Source organism: Taudactylus pleione, unplaced genomic scaffold, assembly GCF_031769625.1.
Source record: "Taudactylus pleione unplaced genomic scaffold, aTauple2 ptg000374l, whole genome shotgun sequence".
Classification (NCBI taxonomy): Eukaryota; Metazoa; Chordata; class Amphibia; order Anura; family Myobatrachidae; genus Taudactylus; species Taudactylus pleione.
This window is the reverse complement of record NW_028284775.1, coordinates 4,482,587-4,502,042: the sequence shown is the minus strand read 5'-3', so window position 1 is coordinate 4,502,042 and position 19,456 is coordinate 4,482,587. Positions and strand designations below refer to the sequence as shown.

At 45.4% G+C, this 19,456-nt stretch overlaps 1 protein-coding gene across 2 annotated transcripts in view; it reads left to right on the top strand.

The window, feature by feature from the left end:
- Window positions 1-3,110: 3,110 nt before the first annotated feature.
- The window catches only part of TMEM183A (transmembrane protein 183A), a 31,579-nt gene continuing 15,233 nt past the window's right edge, over window positions 3,111-19,456 (top strand). The window contains exons 1-4 of one of the 2 annotated variants that reach the window (XM_088444963.1): window positions 3,111-3,154; window positions 7,323-7,412; window positions 11,154-11,315; window positions 15,565-15,727. In XM_088444963.1, coding sequence (XP_088301089.1) covers window positions 11,261-11,315; window positions 15,565-15,727 — 218 coding nt within the window. In that variant the 5' untranslated portion in view covers window positions 3,111-3,154; window positions 7,323-7,412; window positions 11,154-11,260. The other variant, XM_088444962.1, reaches the window with a different exon arrangement.

Here is a 19,456-nt window from a genome sequence, read left to right as displayed (position 1 = left end):
CAGGAGACCTCTCCAGTGGTTTTGTATTAACATTAATTCCTTGACCCGTCAAATTTCCCTCCTCTCCAGATTTTCTCTTCCAGACATTGGGCGGTATTCAATTAGTTTCTCACCCGCAATAAAGTTTTGCATGCCGCACTTTTCACCTACATCGCATATTTTAGCCGCGTAAACTTATCGTATGCGCCCCTGCTATTCGCCGTATTCAATTCCAAAAGACTTGAAAATGGCGACACGCGAAGTCAGAACAGGCGGAAAGTGGTGTCAGAATCGGGGAAATCAGTCTGAACCCCCCAAATAGATTCAGAAACATTGGGGATCAATGTAGTAGTGCCCGATTAGCCCTAATAAAACAGTTTGGGGTACTTAAGTTGGTACAATTTCCTCTAATTAGCGTCTTTGAACAAGTGGTGGAGAATGGCATAATGCAGGGTTTTTTTGCAGAAAATAAGTAGTCTTTTCAAATTTGGGGTACATGAAAATGGGTGCACTCATCTTTTAGTGTCTCTAAAGTGAAATTTTAAAAAGTCAATTTTCTCCCCCAAAAAAGCACCTGCAATCCCCAAAACACTTCACCCCTTCTTAGAGCACCCCCAGATTCTTATTTCGTTAGTTTGCAAACTTGTCCCCCCCGCTTTGCACTTTTTCGCCCCCAAATTCAAAGTACTGTTTTGGGGTGTACGTAAGTCTTTAACTGGAATTTTTTGCCGCAGTTCTCCTTTGGGGGGCTGTCCCAAGGGTTCTGAGTGGTTTCCTCACCTTTGCACCACAAAATAAAATTTTTGCACTTCTTTTCTCCACCTATTCAGAGGCAAATCTTTTTCGCTTACTACATTGCATTGACTTTCCGCATACGCGAAAAGCGAATGGAATTGAATACGTCGATATATTTCCGACAGGTGAACAGTCGCACTCAGCGATACTTTTTCGCAGATCTCGGCTTTTCGCGGATAATTGAACGGAGGGCCATTGTCGGAGGCCTAGCCATTTTCTCAATTCCTGTAACAGTAGGGCACCCGGATTGGGTATGAAATCTCAGCTGTCGGGATGCCGCTGGTCAGAATACCGACTGTGGCATACCGACAACCAGAATCCCGACACCCATAGGAATGCACATAAGTATTTTCCTAATCCCTACCCTAACCCTCCCTCCCCGGTGACTAACCCTAAGCTCCCCCCTAGTGCCTAAGCCTAACCTCCCCTTCACCTAACACTCCCTTCCCGGTGCCTAACCCTCCCCCTAATACCCCGATACTTACCAGGTCGGGATCCCAGCACCAGTATCCCGACCGCCGGCATCCTGACCGGTCGGGATTTCAGCGCCGTTATTCAGACCGTCGGCATCCCGCACGCTGGGATGCCGACTACATCCCAGGCACCCATGTGTCCTGACCTAGTGCTTGTTTACCATTAATTCAACCGCACACTGCCTAAAAGCTAACATGATAGGGCTTACATTCCTATAAGATTATTTGGCACACAAAAATAATTTATCATGTCTCAAGTACTGTAATTGTCATGTCACTTGTGTATCCTGTTTTTTTTTCATTTATTTGAGGACTTCTACCTCATCCCATTGCCATCAACTCACAATAAACAGTGATTTCGTTGTCTTTCACTTCTTCACTATAAAATGGATGTGTCTGGAGTTGTCTCAACGGCTGTCCTTGTTTTATATTCCTCATTCTTTTGTCCTTTTTTGGAAAAACTTATGCTAGCCATACACGCTACAATTATTGGGGCAATCCGTCACAATATCCGCGGATTGACCCGATAATTGTAGCGTGCGGTCAACTGAGGGTTAAAAATTGCTCGGGCGGGCATGCTGGATTGTCCAGCATGCCCATCCGATATTTATGAGTTAAGGCGCGTACACACTGGGCGATCAGGAAACACGTTATGATTGCGATATCATAATCGGACCGTCGTACCTGATCACCTGTAGTGTCTGCACTGAACGATCATTCAGTGCAGGCACAGTTCATCATTCCCGAACATGCTAATCTGTCGTTATCAGCAGATTGGCCTGCATGTTCAGATGATGGACAATGTCGGAAACGACCAGCGATAGCGCGCATCGCTGGTCGCTTCTGACATAAAAGTGCATGATTTGTGCACGATTACTGAGCGATTGCACGATTACGATGTTGTAATCGTGCTATCGCTCAGTAATATCGCCCAGTGTGTACGCACCTTTAAACTGTCGGCCGCATCAGGCAGTGTATGCGCGTCCGACAGACAGACATTTCCTGTGTTCCTTCCCATGGAAGGAACAGGGAAATGTCTCCTCTCCTGGGGGCGGAGTGCAGATGCCGGGCTAATACACTGTAAGATATCTCACAGTGCATGCCGCAGACATCTGTGGGATGGCAGGCTGCCAGATAAAATGTCAGTTGGTCTGACAGGCATTTTATCTGGACGTGTATGCTCAGCTTAAGTAGAACATTTGTGCACCATCTGTATTTAATAGGCTTGCCATATCATCCCTTTAATTCGGGGCACCTATGAATTGCTCAGATTCTGAAGGGTTAGGTCTAGACAATACAGGGCTGATGGCCCTGTGACGTCACACCCACGTGACTCGGCCTGAAAGGGGGAGGGGCGGGGATGGTAACGGGGGACCAAAAGTAGCCGCTCGCCACGCTTCGGGCACGGTGGCTCGCTGCGCTCGCCACAAATATATATTCCCCCTCTGTGCCCTAGTGGATGGTAACGCAGGAGCGGTCCAGCCTCCTGCCGCGGTCACGTGGTGTCTACGTCACAGATGTCCTTTCTCCAACTTGGAAATAGCAGCAACCGATTCGGAAGCTGGCTGACTTCAAGCCTCCATTTCACCTGGTTTTAATCAACCACAGAACCTGTGTAATTCACGTGTCCCGAATTAAAAGGATGCTATGGCAAGCAGATATTTACGTGTAAATAAAAACTGCTGCTGCTAAATTCGAAAATCTCTCGCCCAGCTCAGTATCTGTATCCATGGTGACCCAGCATTACTGAGCGCGGGGTTTCTTGGGAAACGAGCTTTCCGGTGAGTGACGCCAACAACTAGCTAGTCGCGTACACGGTGCAGTGTGCACTACAGCCGGTGGGTGTAGTAGTTTGCCAACCATACGGGGCCGTAGCCTGGTGGGCGGAAGTAGAGCACTGTTTCCAGGTCAGACACGTGACGTGCCGCTGTTGCTGTCGCTGGGACAGAGTGACAGGCACATGATGGCTGCAAACCCAGCTGTGTTTCAGCCACTTTCTTCTCTGCTCCTCTCCATCCCCCGTGCTCTGTAGCCATGGCCGGGCCGGCATCCCGTTACTCAGAGCCTGAGCCTCCCTCGGCCCGACCCAGCAGCCGCAACTATGCCGAGGAAACGGAACCGAAAGCGGCTGAAGTTTCGGGCTGACGATCTGAGCGCTCACAGAGGTGAGAGGGGACCTCGTGTTCCGCTGTCTCTCCGTGGTACCTCTTCCTTCTCCTCGCCGCTGTGCCGGCATCATGACCGACACCCAGCACCTGTCACTGCTGTGCCACCTATTGAGTTACATGTCCCTGGTCTCCTGCCAACCAGTAGTACACACGTACCTCTACACTTGCGGAAGGGGTCTGGTTGCCCAAGCTTGGCAGGGCATAAGTACCAGGTGTCCCCATTGTATCAGGAACCTATATACATGTATAGTCACTGTTCCTGACTCCTGCCACTCTGCTGTATAGGAGAGTTACGCAATGTGTAAAAGGAGCTCTGTACAAGCTGAGAACAAGGCCATTTCCATTAGTGAAAGACCCTAAAGCATGTATGCCCCTGCATTTATAAGCGACAATGGTGTAACTGTAAGGTGTTTGTAGGTCACGGACCTCTGATAGTAGTTATATGGGCAACATTGACACTGGTGGTACATTCTGCTGACGTTTTCCTTATTTCTGGCACTTTAATTATTGTCATCGACATCGTCCTGTAAATCAGACTAGTGCACCCATGCGAATTTGAATGGGTACTTCCCATTTCCTAAAATAGTTACAATAAACAGAAGGGTAAGCCCAATATGCCAGTATAGACTAAAGAAAGTTTTGTGTCCTTCCTTACTTCTTGCAAGGGATGCATGCAATCCCTATCCACTTGATTTTGTCCCTACAAATAACGCAATGTTATTAAGGTGTATTATATTTCATATGAAGATAAAGCATCATCAACATACCGTATCTAACATGTCTACCACATGGGGAGTACTTTATAAGCCTTTTAGTTTCATATAAACCTATACTACCACCTGTTTGTTACATTTTACGTAACTTCCTCTTGATAGCCAAATCCTCAGGGCTTCTCCACGCAGCTGTGTTTCCTGGGACACTGACAATTCTTTAATGCACAGTCTGCAAATCCATTCTACAGACTACTTCAAAGTAGCAGAAAATATATATATATGAGGGAGTATTAACCATAAGCTGCAGTTTCTTGGTTGTGTCTTGTAATTGGTCTTTCGTAGCCGATTGGCTTTTAACTGCCGTTGTGAGAATGCAAGGGAGCTCCGGCTAATGGAGGGAATTAGTAAAATATTTTAATGGATGTGCAGCATTAAAGAAAATGTAATGGAATATGTACAGTAGATAAATTAATACAGCTTTTCCACCAAAAACCTGGGTCCTAATGCGGGATTTGGAACACTGTTCCAAGCCGGGTCAGACCCGGGACTTTATCCCATTCCCACTACTGTGCCGACTTGGTATATTCCCGGGACAGCGCCGTTCACACAGCCCAGGGGTGCAGTGCCGGCTCTTGAAGAAGACATCCACCAAGTGGCAGAAACTTCAGCTCTCCCCTGAACGCCAGACCGGAGCGGACCAGCGACTTGAAGAGGGGAGGAGGGTGTCTTTTTGGGTGGGTGGCTGATGTCATAGCTGTCCCTGGGGAGACGGGCAGGGAGCGATTACAGCCTCTCCGTATGCAGCAGGGATGGAGCAAAATAGGCTGTAATCTCTCCCTTCCTGGTGACAGCTGTCACAGACACCTTCCAATTTCACCCAATCACCATGCTGTAAACGGGTTACCCGTTTACGCTGAGCTTTACCCAGGTCTTACCTGCATAAAACCCTGCTCGAGACCCGGGAAGAAATGCCAGGTCAATCAACCCGGGATTTTCTTCTAGGAGCTTTTTCCACTGAGCAGTGACTGGTGGCTGTGGAAAAGGGGTATTAGCATAAATACAAGTATTCAAATAATCTTTTGCGATGTTTTAAACCATTATCAGTAACTTCTATTAAGAGTCCTTTTTAGATCTTTCATGCCAAAACATACATATTAGTGAATACAAAATTGTTTCTGTAAGCTTTAGGATAGCAGAAACATCAGTGCCTGGCCTCCTGTGGTAAAAATATAATAATGTAACAGGCACATATAACTGGTTGGGCCAGTTTATTTCACCTGAAACTTAAGTGTTACCTTCTCAGCAGATGTTGGCACTGGGCACGCAGGATTCAAACGCTTTGATACTCCAGCCATGCTGAAGGTAACATGGAGATGATGGCATAGGGGAGAGAGCTACTGTAATGCTTCATTGTGCTACTCATTCTAATGCCGGGTACACACTGGATGTTCTGTTCGGCAAACGATATCTCTGAACGATCTCCCTTGCAATTCCTGGTGTCCTGGATGAACACTATTGTTCATCCACACCAAAGATATCACCAACTATCTGAAACACCTATGGAAAATGCATGATATCGTCCAGATTGGCCTGCATGCATGCCCAATGGACAATATCGTTATCGTCCAGTGGGAGCGTGCATCGTTGGTCGTTCGTTGCAAACACACGGAATGATATGAACGATATTGTTAACATCGTATCGATATATCGTTTAGTGTGTATGCACCTTAAGCCACAATCATTGCATTGGAGCAGTAATATCACTACAAGCTGCCTTTTTCCCTCCAGGACTGTATTCTGAACAGACCCAAATCAGATAATTTTACAAAGATCTGTATAATAATTAAATAAACATACAACAACACATTTATTTTGGAGATATGGGGATGATGCGGAGTGAGTACAGTGCCAGTTGGTGTTGCATATTTTGCATGAATTTGCACAGCGCTTGTCCATAACAGTGGGCTCACATGCACTCAGACATATTTGCATGATGTCACTTACGCCTGGGTCGGCAGAGCTGGCAAATGGGGATGTTCTAAGTACAGTTAAGGTGCCCATACATCTGTGATGGATTGCCACGATCCCGCGATGCTGCGACCCGGGATCGCAGAAATCCAACATGTTGGATTTGACGATCGCGATAAAAAAATTATCGTGATTGTCTAATCGGGGACATTTAACATGCCAAAATTCAGCAATCCTGCGACTATTCTCTGAACATCGATGGTTGGCGTTTCCACCCGGAAACGCCGGCATTTACCATCGCATCGCCGGATCGCTACAATCAGTCGCAGATGTATGGGCAGCATAAGACTGTGTTCGTGCAATTAAGAACACATGCAGATTGGGGAAAAGTTCCCTACACACCTAGGAAAGCTGCATTATTTGCAGGTGGATGATAGTTATCGACACTAGTGAGCTGCTTGTGGTTGGCTGCTTGCCATTAGTGCTAACTGATTGGTGGGTTTTTTGTTGTCGTTTGTGCATAGATTATGCATTTGTGAGTGTGTTTAAGCAAAATCAGGGACTTGTTTCTGCTGTATTAGGGTTTTTGTTGCAGTTTTATTGATGCCTCAAAGTGAATTCCATTTTTTGGCACTAATATAAATTGCTTACAAAGGCATATGTGTAAGTAAGTAATCTGGGATGTGAGCCTGCTGACACATACCCTACTGTTGCCGACTGGTACACACCTCCAGCTCTGCATGAGCCCCAATATCTTTATTACAGATATCATGCAAAGATGGAATTATCCTTTAATTCTTACCTCTTTTGTATTTGTTTTGAGATTGTTTAACAAGAGCCCAATCCCGCTGTACCCACTATATGAGCTTATTCTTTCTGCTACAGCACTTTATTAAATACTTTTTTTTTCTATTTACGATTAAGATTGTGATGCAGTTAGCAAGTTGACAGTGATTATGTACATATGAGAAAACCAGTGTCGGGATCCCAGTGGAGTTGAAATGCTATTTAAAATATTTTAACCATGCGGGCATTATAGCTTTAAAAGCATGAAGTTCTGATGTCCACGTGGTTGAAATTCTTACAATAACATTTCAACGGTATCTGGATCCTGGTGCTGGCCGCCTCCTGTATACATAATGACACTAGCCAATTTGCAAATATCCCTCTGATTGCTGGGAATACTTGCCATCACATTTAATAATATATGTATTTACCTTTCCCAGTTACGGTGGCAGATTATGCCAATTCTGATCCAGCAGTTGTGAAGTCTGGACGAGTGAAGAAAGCTGTGGCCAATGCTGTCCAAAAAGAAGGTGAGAACTGAGCAGGATATTATTTTAATTATTATTTATTTGTTGTAGATCTTAGATTATCTCAAATTGTAAGTATGATTTCAAACTCTGTAGCATGGACAGACTCATTGACATCTTGTGTTTTGTTTGGGTTTATCTTGAGGGACAACAAACTAAATGTGTGCATTTCCTATAACACCTGAGGAAGATATTGGACTTTATGCATAAGAATTATTAAAATGGGATATGCAAAAAGTGCTAGTTCATCTCCCATACCAACAGTGAGCTGTGAAATGCTCTTATTTTGTTTTTGTGACAGCTAAAACTTCCTTATTTAAAATCTAAGACAGCAGTGATAAAGGGCACACTAGCCACATGTGACTTATGCTGGGTACACACTATGTAATATGTTGTTCAATCAGCTGACAAGTGACATATTGCACAGTGCATGTCATTCAGACATAATGTGTTGGTCCTGCAGCCGATGCCTATGTATCTCGCAGATATATTTGTACATCTGGCTGTCTGTACGGCCGACAAACCCATATTCTTGGGGTGCGTTATATATTGTGAATTGGGGGTACAATGGGACATATATTGTGAATTGAAGGCACAATGTGGCATATGTTGTAAACTCTGGGCACAGTGTGGCTAATATCCCCAGATTGTATGAGTGTCTGTAGAATGACAGTATTGCAGCATCTTATATTTAGGGCCATATTCAATTAGCAGGTTTTCTTGGGGATAAAGCATTGGGCGCGTGCCCGAGTATCCCCGTATTCAATTTGGAATCGTCAAAAACGGGACCCAGAGGAAAGGTAAGTAGTGAAAAGTCCTGTCACTTTTGGGGAAATCAGCCTGTCACCTCGCAAAAGATGGTCTGATGGGGATTCACTATGGGTACCCCCAAATACCTTCAGCACAGCAATTCGGGACTACCCATAGTGAATCCCCATGTCAGACCATCTTTTGGGGGGTGACAGGCTGATTTCCCCAAAAGTGACAGAACTTTTCGCTACTTACCTTTCTGCCGGGTCCCGTTTTCGCCGATTCCAAATTGAATACGGGGATACTCTGGCACACGCCCGATACTTTATCCCCATCAAAAGCTCCGATGACAGCGAAAAGTCTGGCAACTGACTTTTCGCCTGTAATTGAATATGGCCCTTAGTGTTCTAGTATAGTTACCCCCTCTATGGTTCTAGCAACCGAGGCTGGCAACGCCCAGTGCTTATTACCCCAAAGTCAAGGGGGACCAGAGTTGGTTAAAAATTCGAGGGGACTCCCCTTTTTTTTTTTTTTTTTTTTTAGAATTTTTTTAGGTTTTTAACCATTCCTTCAGTTTAAGATTAACTACAAATACAAACATTTGGGTTTAACTTTAAAAAAAAAAACAATATTTATTTAAAACCTGCAGAAGTGGGCAGACACTATTTGCTTACTTTTGTGTGTGTATATAGATAGACAGACTGTAGTCAAAGTAATTGTAGTGTGATCCAAACCATGTAATATTCCATGTCCTGGATTTGGGTATATAGTGTACTGTGAGTTGGCCTTTGTAATATGTAATCTAGACAGCCGTATGACTAGCATGCTCCTGGCTATAATGTGTATTTTCCTTCACCTGTGTGTAACATTCTCCAGGAAACCTACAAATCCTAAAACCACCGGAATATGTTTACATGGCACAACTGACTGGGCTTTATTTATGAAGCAGCAGCTTTTGTAAGCCACTGCTTCCTGGCAGGTTGCAGGTGAAAATGTAAAACTAAAGTCCGTGTGAAGCACGCCAGACTTTATACTGACTGCGAGTGCCGTTTTTACATTTTTACCGGCAACCCTCCAAGAAAAAGCTGCTGCTTCGTAAATAAAGCCCCTTGTCTGAGTCAGGTTTCTAATGGAACAATCTGAAAGGGCATTGAGGTCAATATATATACAGTAGATGGTCTCACTGGCATAGAGCTAGATTCACCAGGAAAGAATGTTGTACATGATAATACCATAAATACTAGCCTGTGGTTATCTATTCCAAGGAAAAGGAAAGCTGGTTGTCATAACCATTTAAACTTAAGGAAAGTCTTTACACTCAAGTTTCAGATCAATGGCTTTTTTTTAAATGTGTTTCTTGAATAATGGTTTTCCCATGAGACTCTTTATAATTTTACATATGTGATGCACGTTTTGTAATACTGTATATGTTTAGCCCATCGGCCTTAATAGTTTTATAAACCTACAACTATTATCTTTTTGTTGTTACTCATTGCCTGTTATTAAGACATGTCAAGCTACAGTACCACCTGATTCAGCTGTACAGATCTTAACAAATGCAGTAAAACATGTTTTATATAGCATTGCAAGTCACCTGAAACTGCTGAGCACTATAGAGGTACAAAATAAAGCAGTCATTATAAAATAATTCCATACATTTATGAAGGAAAATGATGGTTCCTTACTGTAATATATGGTTATGTGCGTAGCCAGACATCGTGGTGATGTCCAGAATATGTCACTGAGAACTGAATTCCCTTGTAATGTCCACTACAAACAAACCAAGATGGGGAAGAGACTAGTCTGAGTTGGCAACTGGTCCCCAACCACCTACAGTCAGGTGCATAAATATTGGGACATTGACAGAATTTTCATATTTTGGCCTCTATTCACCACCACAATGGCTTTGAAATGAAAAAACAAGATGTGCTTTAACTGCAGTCTTTCAGATTTAATTTGAGGGTAATTACATCCAAATCAGGTGAACGGTGTAGGAATTACAACAGTTTCTATATGTGCCTCCCACTAATTAAAGGCCAAAAGTAATGGCATGCCTTCACCTCCTCCAATATCTGTCTGCTTTCCCTTATGCACATCTGTAACGTCTGCTTATTGCTGTCCAGCGATTGTGCCTCTCCTCTTTACCCACTTAACTGACAAGTTTGTTTTCCAAAAACGATCAGAAATTGTCGTTGTTTTTTTAATGATTGAATTGGGTCAAGAACATGTATTTAAAACGTATCCAACACTATTTTATTAAAAAAAAAAAAAAAGTTTTGAGTAACTCATAACATTAACATTGATTTATAACGTTCGACGTCTATGTTTGGAACATCGCAACCATCGCTGAGGGGAGTTTAATATACCTTTCCCCAGTGGCTGCTCCTCTCTGCAGCCACCAGGTGGGGTATCCTTCCATGCTGTCTGGTGTGGTTGCAAATTATGTGACCACAACCTGTAAATGGTTAACTGCTGTTCATACATTTATCACAAAAAGTAGTCTGGATGTACAGAACAATAACCAATAAGGTGGGAGAAGCAAATCTCTGTGTGGCTGAAAGCATCCATATAATCTAACGTTTTTTGGTCTTTATGATATTACGTCTGTTTTCGGAAAACTTGTGCTCTTTGTTTATTGTGTTACCTGTATGTCCTGTTTGTTTCTTGAGAAACATTTTAGCATATGTATAAAATAAAAAGTATTTTCTCCTGAAAGAGAGTAAATATGCTGAATGTGAATACATTACTTCGTAAATTAGACCTTTTTCTAATTTAATGATTAAAACGAGTAGCAGAAATAAATGCTAATACCTATCCTCCAACATGACCCCTTCCATTAGGTACAAAATGCTCTGCTCCTGCACTTCTCCCCTAATGTATGATTGCAGTCACCTGTGTTGAAGTAGATAATTGATGAGACAGGTGTTTTTAACACAGGTGATGATTTTATAATGCAATAATAGCATTTTATTTTCATTCTTGAATTTGTTTCAGTGAAAGCGCTTTGTGGCTTGGAAGCCTCTCAGGTGCCCACTGATGATGGGTTCTCTGTCTTATCTGAAAATGAACAAAAATATGAAAGTAGCGATGAACTGAAGGACATGGAAAATCTAAATGGAATCTCTTATAGGAAAAAGAAAAGTAGGAAGCACAAAGGTATGAATTAAATTTTTTCTGTGTGAAATTAGATTACATGTGTTCCACTTATTCTGTGATATAGCAGGTCCCACAATGTCACAAACTATCACTAGTAGGAGAGCCTCTCTTGCTAGTGTAGCCTTCCTTTCAAACAGCTATTGAGGTTCTTAGCTGTAAAAACACCATTAACAGGGCTCGACAAATCCCGGGGGCCAGGTCAACTATACTTTGTTGCCTGGCGACCACATTTTTCAGGGAGGGAGGATTGGAGGAAGCGGTGCCCCAGCGGAGATTCATGGGCGGCCATTTCACAGGAGTGCATGTGCTGATGGTGCCTCCAGCGCTGGCCTGCATCTGCTCTCTCTTCCGTTCCGGCTGCATAGGCCTCCGGTAAGAGGTTCTATGCATGGCCGGTGATTGTGGCTGCGGAGGGTAGCGATGTGGCCACCAGGGAGGGGGGGGGTGATTTGCCAAAGGGGGGCAGGTGGGGTAGCAGCACTAAAGGGGTTGAGCCCCCCCCCCCTGTGCTGCGGCGCCATATTCGAAGGGCACTAGGCGCCATACTTTAAATGTATTAATGGCGCCGGGTGTTTTAAAAAATGTTTTATTGCTGCCGCGCCTTTCCTATGGCCACGGCAGCACAGTGTGTTAACCCCCATCATCTCCGGTGGCTGCGGCAATGGGGGACAATGTGGCCGAGCCGCTGCAGCCGGGACAAGTGTCCGGCAGGAGCTCGATCACCATTTTTAACAGTGGGGCTTATTTTTTTATTTAGTTATTCTACTACTGAGCAGCAGCACAAGACAGTTCCTTGGACGTCTGCACTGCTGCTCCATCACCCCTCCACTGCGCCGCAACCCCAGGCTAGGTACTCCTGGCGGGGCTCTCAGGGGGACTAGCTAGCAGGCACCCCAGACTGCAGCCCGGAATCCAGGGGACAGGTAAGGTGGATCCCTGCTGGCGGGGACCCATGTCTTTGCCCAGTCTTGTCTCAGGAGACAGACCGAGGGCGCTGATGGGGACACTGGTTCGCCCATGACTCCACTATACCAGCGGGACATATATATCACTGGCACAGGGCATATTTGACAGGCCAGGGGACTCGGTGGTTAACGTCAGTAAGGGGAGAAGGTGCTCTCCCTGCAGCCCCTCCCCCAGCTCAGGGCTCCATTCCACTGTGGTCTTGCTGTTCCCTGAGCTGCTCCTCCCTCACCCTCTGCCCCCTCAGAGACAGGCAGCAGCCATTTTCTGCAAGCAGGTCTCTGGGAATGCTGGGTCCAGTTTCCCTGTATACCTCTCCCAAGGACCAGGTTATACAGCGTTATATACTAACAGCTACTGCGGTCTGTGTAGTTTATTTTAGTGCCCACTGCAGCTAAATAGTGTTTAATATTTCTGCATTTGTATGTGACATGTGCTAGCACTGATCTCTACTTCTATCCTGCCCAGCTTATACCTTTCCCTATATTCTACTATACTCTGGCATACTAAGGTATAGGGCCAGTGGATTACCACATAACACGTCTGGTCAAGAATGCTACCTTACCTATCCATACTGCAACCTCCTTGAAGGAAACTACGGATAGAAGGATCGAGCATTGTCATAAAGTTATATACTCTTAAAGGAGCTATTACTCTTTTTGCTGGGGCTATGGCCTGGGTGGCAAAAGCCATTGAGAGTTGGGCAGAGGCACTAGAAGAGACCTTTCCCTCTGATGCTTCGAGAGAATAGCTGTCCTACATATCTCGCATTAGAGATGCAGCCTCCTACTTAGGTGATGCAGCTATGGATTTGGCTCTCCTAGCCTCCAGGGTATCTTTCCACTTCGGTAGTGACCCGCCGTATTGTTTGGCTCCACTCCCGGAAGGCAGATTCGGATTCTGAAAGGGCTCTGGAGTCTCTGCCTTATTCTGGGGATATCCTGATTTGCCCAGAATTGGATAAAATTGTGATTAACCTTGGCAGCTTCCAAGACTGCGTTCAGTTTTGACTGCACCAAACCAGATGTTAAAAATATTCTTTCTACTAAAGCTGATGATGCTGCAGCTGTTAGCAGTTCCTCTACTACCACCATGATATTTTCATTACCAGCTACAGTTTCTGAACCAGTGTGCATTTTCCATCAATCTATTGGTTGACACAACATCATGGTCAAACAAGAGGTCATTAAACGGGGTTTCTTTTGCTTGGACTTTGACTAGTGTTGGTAGAAGGGTATTTGAATGTGGATATTTTTCTTTGGCAAACTAAACAGCTTCTAACTTTTCTTCAGCAGTTACCACAGTAACGTGGGTCTATCAAGTAAGCGAGAAAATGTGCAGGTCCCAATACTTGGTTATAGCGGTCCAAAAATTTCTTGATGCTTGATTTGTCCAGATTTCATTCCTTCAAACTATCCTCTAATAGCAATAGCCATAGATAGACATTTTATTAGTAGAGCAGCTAATTAAAAGTGAAAGGACTGTGGTCTAAATTGCAAAGTATGCCAATTGCCAGTAAAAGCTTAGACTCTAACTCTACATCCATGGTAAAACAAATATAATATATATTGAATTCTGGAAACACGACTGTCAAAAATGTAAATTATCAAAGTTAATTTTAACAATACATTAAACACCTTCATTTTTTTTATTAAAAATAATCAAGTAATTTAAATGAGCGCACCCTGCAGCCAAATTGTCTTTTTTTTTCTGGATTATCCTCATATTATGAATAATTGTTATTGCATTATCCTTTAATTTATTAGCCAAGAAATGTAACTGTATATTTTGTCATCTCTTTAACACTGCTAGCACATTGGATGCTGGTTAAAGGAAAATTGCTAAAATTCACTTGGCATCTAAATAATGCAGGGAAGTGAACAGATCCGTACATGTTAATATATCTCTGTATCCTGATGGAATTATGCTACAAACAAACAATTTTTATAGTGTAGGGTCACTGTGTCCATAGTGTCTGAGATAATTGATATATAAATGACAGCAGTAAACATTGTAGGTACAGATGTGTCCTTATACACAGAACATCTACATGCCATATGGTGTGAGATGTCTTGCACGATTGGGAGGTTACAAGAAGAGTAGTTTACCATATACAGTAGATCTTTACATTTTGTGTATTATACACATCCAGAATCTGCAAAGAGCCAGACACCTTGTACTAGAGATGGTAGTCTGCAACTTTAACTGCACAGGAATTGGCTTTACATTTTACAAAGTCGCAGATTATGCACAATAGAACTTGGAGTAAGGAAAGCCGCAACTATTTGTATCGGAGCCCTTTTTACGCAGATTCAGACTCTGTTGCTCACAGATGTTCAAATGTCACAAATTACAGTGGTCTGTGTACACTAACAATACAGTTTTGATGCTTCCAGTAGTTGTGCGTATAGGACGCACCTTTTGAGTGAAAAGCAGCTCGGCGTGGCTGATTTACCTGGGAGGGTGCACCATCAAACAAGTACCCTTGTCTACGGACAATTCAGAGACCTACTCAACTCATTCACATCTCTACTTGCAGCTTAATGATATAACTGGGTAGTAATGGGCGTTCGCATGTAGGCTAAGTTTAGTGAGGGCATGCTGACAAAATTGCTGGCTATGCAAAGTTTTGCAATGGTTTTCAGGCAGATCTCTTGCACCACGGCTAGAGCTGAGGCAAGTGTGCACTTTTAATGATGACTGCTATAGAACAAAGGGCCTAGCGTGCACTGCTGAACGCAGATTCCCCATGGTCTGGAATCTGCGCAGACACCTGACCCGTTCTGTGCTTGTGCAGAGCAGGTCTGCGATCCCACGCGCACATTGTCATCGATTGACAGTCTGCTGTCGTTTGCGGGGAGGGAGTGGCGATGGCCTCCTTTTCCCGAAACGGAGATGTGTCGCCGCCGTTGTGTGGGTGGGAAGAGGCCAGGATCTCCGTCGGCTGACTAGATGGAAATAGGAAGTCTTTCATTTTCTCTTACACAATTCCACAATGCATTTTGGGGGATTCTTACTAACCGCCTACCAGCTGTTACTTGGTGTCAAGCCTCCTGATGGGCAAAAGGTGTAATTGCCAATTGCAACCATTCAGATTCTGCACAGTCCATCATTTTAAAATGCATACTAGGACAGTTTGCTGCTAATCCCATCATGCACATTACTGTAATGACAAATCTTTTGTGATGTCTACTAAGCTTGATTATTATGTAATTGTTTTGCTGTTGTCTTTAATGTGCCTATATTTCAAAATGTTATTTTAAATGAATTTATGCCCATGTTTCAGAGGACGGCACCACAGATGTAACTGGAGAGGATTATCCCATTGACATCTGGCTTCTGCTCGCCTCCTACATCCGTCCTGAAGATGTTATGACGTTTGCTCTTATTTGTAAGAAAACTTGGACCGTTACTTGCACTGCTGTCTTTTGGATAAGATTGTACAAAAGGTGACCAGTAGTGTGGAATAGTAATGACCTTTTATCCTAATCAAGTGATAAATGAAAAGTTCTGCGCAAAGACCTTATTAGCAGCTGGAAATGTTTGTGTTTGACAACGGTTTCTTAGATATATCTATACTTTTTTTTTGTTTGTTTTTTAAATGCAGTTGAGTTTTTTTTTTTTTTTTTTTTTTTTTTATTAATGTACTGTTCAAAAAAATGCTGCAAAGTAAGAATGCTATTAAAAACGGAAGTGTTAATAGTTTATTTTTATCAATTAGCAAAAAGCAAAGTGAATGAACCGAAGAGAAATCTAAATCAAATCAATATTTGGTGTGACCTCAGTATTGTTAGAGATTTTGGACCATCTGTGACTTGCCAGGCTGTGTTAGACACTGTCGTGTAAAGCATATTCTGGATGTAATGACATGCCTTTAAGGCTGGGTACACACGTAAAGATTTTCTATCCAACCATCCAACTAGTTGATTGGTTGGAATGAAAATCTGGTAAGGTATGAAGGCAAATGATATTAAGCAATTTGCTCCCAAACACCGGAAAATGGATAAAAACTGTTGTTTGAAAAAATTGTTTAGATCAAACATTTAACAAACTTGTCTGAACGACCATTTGTTTTCTGGCATTTAGGAGCAAATTGCTGATCATCAGTTACTCCCATACTTTACCAGATTTTCATTCCAACCAATCAACTAGTTGGACGGTTGGACAGAAAATCTTTACGTGTGTATGCACTTTAAAGGCCCCCATACACGGCACGATATCGACAGATCGGCACGATATAGGTGCTACATCGTGCCGTGTATGGGCACGATATCGTACCTGATATCGTGCTGCACTCTCCCGCGGGGTCGTACATCGCATCCCCAGGTCTTCCTGCAAAACCATCTAATCTGGGATGCGATGTACGATCCCATTCAGATGAAGGAGGGGGAAGCCGGCATATTGTGCGGTCTGCGGGAACCGCACGATTGCAGGCGGTGACAGCACACTCCGTCTGCCGACAGATCGACAGTCGCTTTACACTGTGCATGGCACCGTGTATGGGCACCTTTAGTCTGCTGCAGAGATGTTGTGGTTGGGGCCATGGTCAGTGTGGGTTAATTTGATCAATGCTTCTCTGATGTTGGCAAATGAACTGCACTCCAAAGATGTTTTAACATATGCAATTTCCATGTAAGGATTGCATGTAAGGTACAGTAGTTTATGGCTGTCTATTTCTACTTCAGGGTCCATAGGGTATCCACAGGATACCTTGGGGTATAGGTGTGACGTCAGTCGCAGGGCACCAAAGAGTTAAGCTTTCAGCCTCCCAGGATGCACTAGGTCCCCCTCCTATACCCCGCCCCCGGGCCAAGGCACCTCAGTTTAGTTTGGTGCCCGGCCGGAGTCGGGTGCACCTGTTGGAGTGGGGGCTAGAAGAGCCCCTGAAGCTTATTCTTCATGCAGCTGTGGCTGCACATCTGGATGTACAGCATGGACAGTCAGTCCTGACGTCCATGCTGTCTTCCCTACACCCCGCCGGTACCAGAACGCCGGTACTGATCCGGGGATGCTGGTGGGCGTCTGGGGTCACAGCTAGCGGTGACCCCAGATGCTCCGGACCATGGCCGGATTCAAGGGGGACAGAGGTAAGCAGCGGGGTCCCGCGGTGGGTCCCCGCTGATCACATGGTCCTAAGTCCCCAGGCAGGGGGCTCCCTGGGGACTGGCTGCAGCGTGGAGCCAGGCGACCAACCTGCGCTTCCACTACCCCCTGGGACAGCGGACCGCAGCAGAGCGGTAGCGCTGCGGCGTCCCAGGGGTTAAATGCATGCCAGGGGAGCGCGCCTTCCCTGTCTCACAGCCGGCGCCTCCCCCGCTGCACACAGCCCTCTCTGCATGCTGCCGACTGGTCCTGTGGCAGCGCTCCTCCCCCAGGCCAGCCTCCTCTCTGCTCCTCGGCGGCCATCTTCTCCAGAACGCATGGTGAACGCTGCTGGAAGCGCTGGACGGAAGCATCGTGGTCTGGGTCCCCCCGCATACCTCTCCTCCGCTGTGGTCAGGTCTGTGTATGCAGCGCTGTGTCCTACCAGGCCCTGTGTCTGTGTAGTTGAGTGATCAGCGCTGTTAGTGCAGGAATTGTTATTTTTCTGCATTGTATGTGACTGTGCTAGCGCTGCTGCCTGTAATCTTTTCTTCTCTAAACTGTCAGCTTTATTACTGTCCCTGTTCTTTCTGCTAAAGCCCTTGCGGTGCGGTGCTGCAGGGTGGTCTCTCGCCTATTTAATACTTAATTGGTGAGAGAGGTCACATACGTGGTGCCATCATGTCTGAAAGTGATTTTCCCCTCCGGCTACAGTGTACCACGTGCAAAGTACCGTTAGCGGAGGGGGAGGGTAGCGCGGAGGGCCTTTGCCGGCAGTGTTTGTCCATGGCGCGGCCTATTACGGTTACAGCACCGGTACAGGAGCCGCCCTGGGCTTGTTTCGCTCAGGCGTTAACAGCTTTAGTGGGCCAGTTAGCTCCGCAGCCCGCGTTTACTCCGATGGGTTTGTCCCAGCAGTCTGTGGTGTCGTCACCCATGCAGGGGTTCCCACGACAATTGGTGGTACCCCACAGTCTCCCTATTTCCCCGCTCCCGGGTTCTCAGGAGCCAGCGTGGGTTAACTCCCTGACGAGTTCTGTACAGCACTTGTCGGATGTGTTGCAAGGGGAGTCTGTGATGCGGTCTCATAAAAGGCCGGTGGCGTCTCTGTCCGCTCCTTATGAGGATGACGAAGGGACGTCTGATGATGGGGAGATTCTAGATCCTTACGATCAGGAACCTCTCCATACTAAGGACGCTGATGCTAAGTCCAAAGTATATATTCCTGGACTTATTCGGGCGGTCCGCACAGCCTTGGTGATTGAGGACGAAGTTCCCCCAGCGGCTAAATCTAAGTATGCCTTTTTCAAAGATGTGAAGGGCGATGCCACAGTCTTTCCTCTTTCGGGTCAGTTGGTGGACCATTTAGAGGAGGCGTGGAAACAACCTGGCAAAAGATACCAGCCGCAGAGACGCCTGGCGGTGGCTTATCCGTTCGCGGATAATTAATTTGCGAAGTGGGAATCCCCTCCACAGGTGGATTCTCACGTGACCCGTCTTGTCCGTAGTGCCACATTGCCGATGCCATCCATGTCCTCCCTTAAGGATGCTACGGACCGCAAGGTAGAAATCTGCCTGAAGTCCGCTTATTCCCTTGCTGGGGGGGCAGCACGGCCGGCTATGGCCATTTGCTGGGTTGCCAGAGCGATGGAGCGCTGGGCGGATTCATTAGAGGCTTCTTTTGAATCCGACTGTCCGGCCGATCAGGCGGAGTTGATTGGCAATCTCCGTGATTCGGCCACCTACATCAACGAGGCGGCTCTAGACATTAGTACTCTGGTGTCTAGAATTTCTTCAGCAGCGGTAGCTGCTCGTCGCACCTTGTGGCTGCGATCCTGGAAGGCGGACGCAGATTCCAAGAAAGGTCTGGAAGCGTTGCCGTTTACCGGAGAAGTTCTCTTCGGTCCGGATCTGGATAAGATTGTGGCCACGCTGGCGGCAGCCAAATCTGCCTGTCTCCCGTCGGCCGCTGCTCCTTCTGGTTCGGGACCATCGTCCTTTCGGTCATCTAGGGCCCAGGGCAGGCCCAAACCACAGTCGTTTCCTCGACAGGCTGGCCCTAAGAAATCGGTCAAGCCCCGGAAGCAGGCATGGAG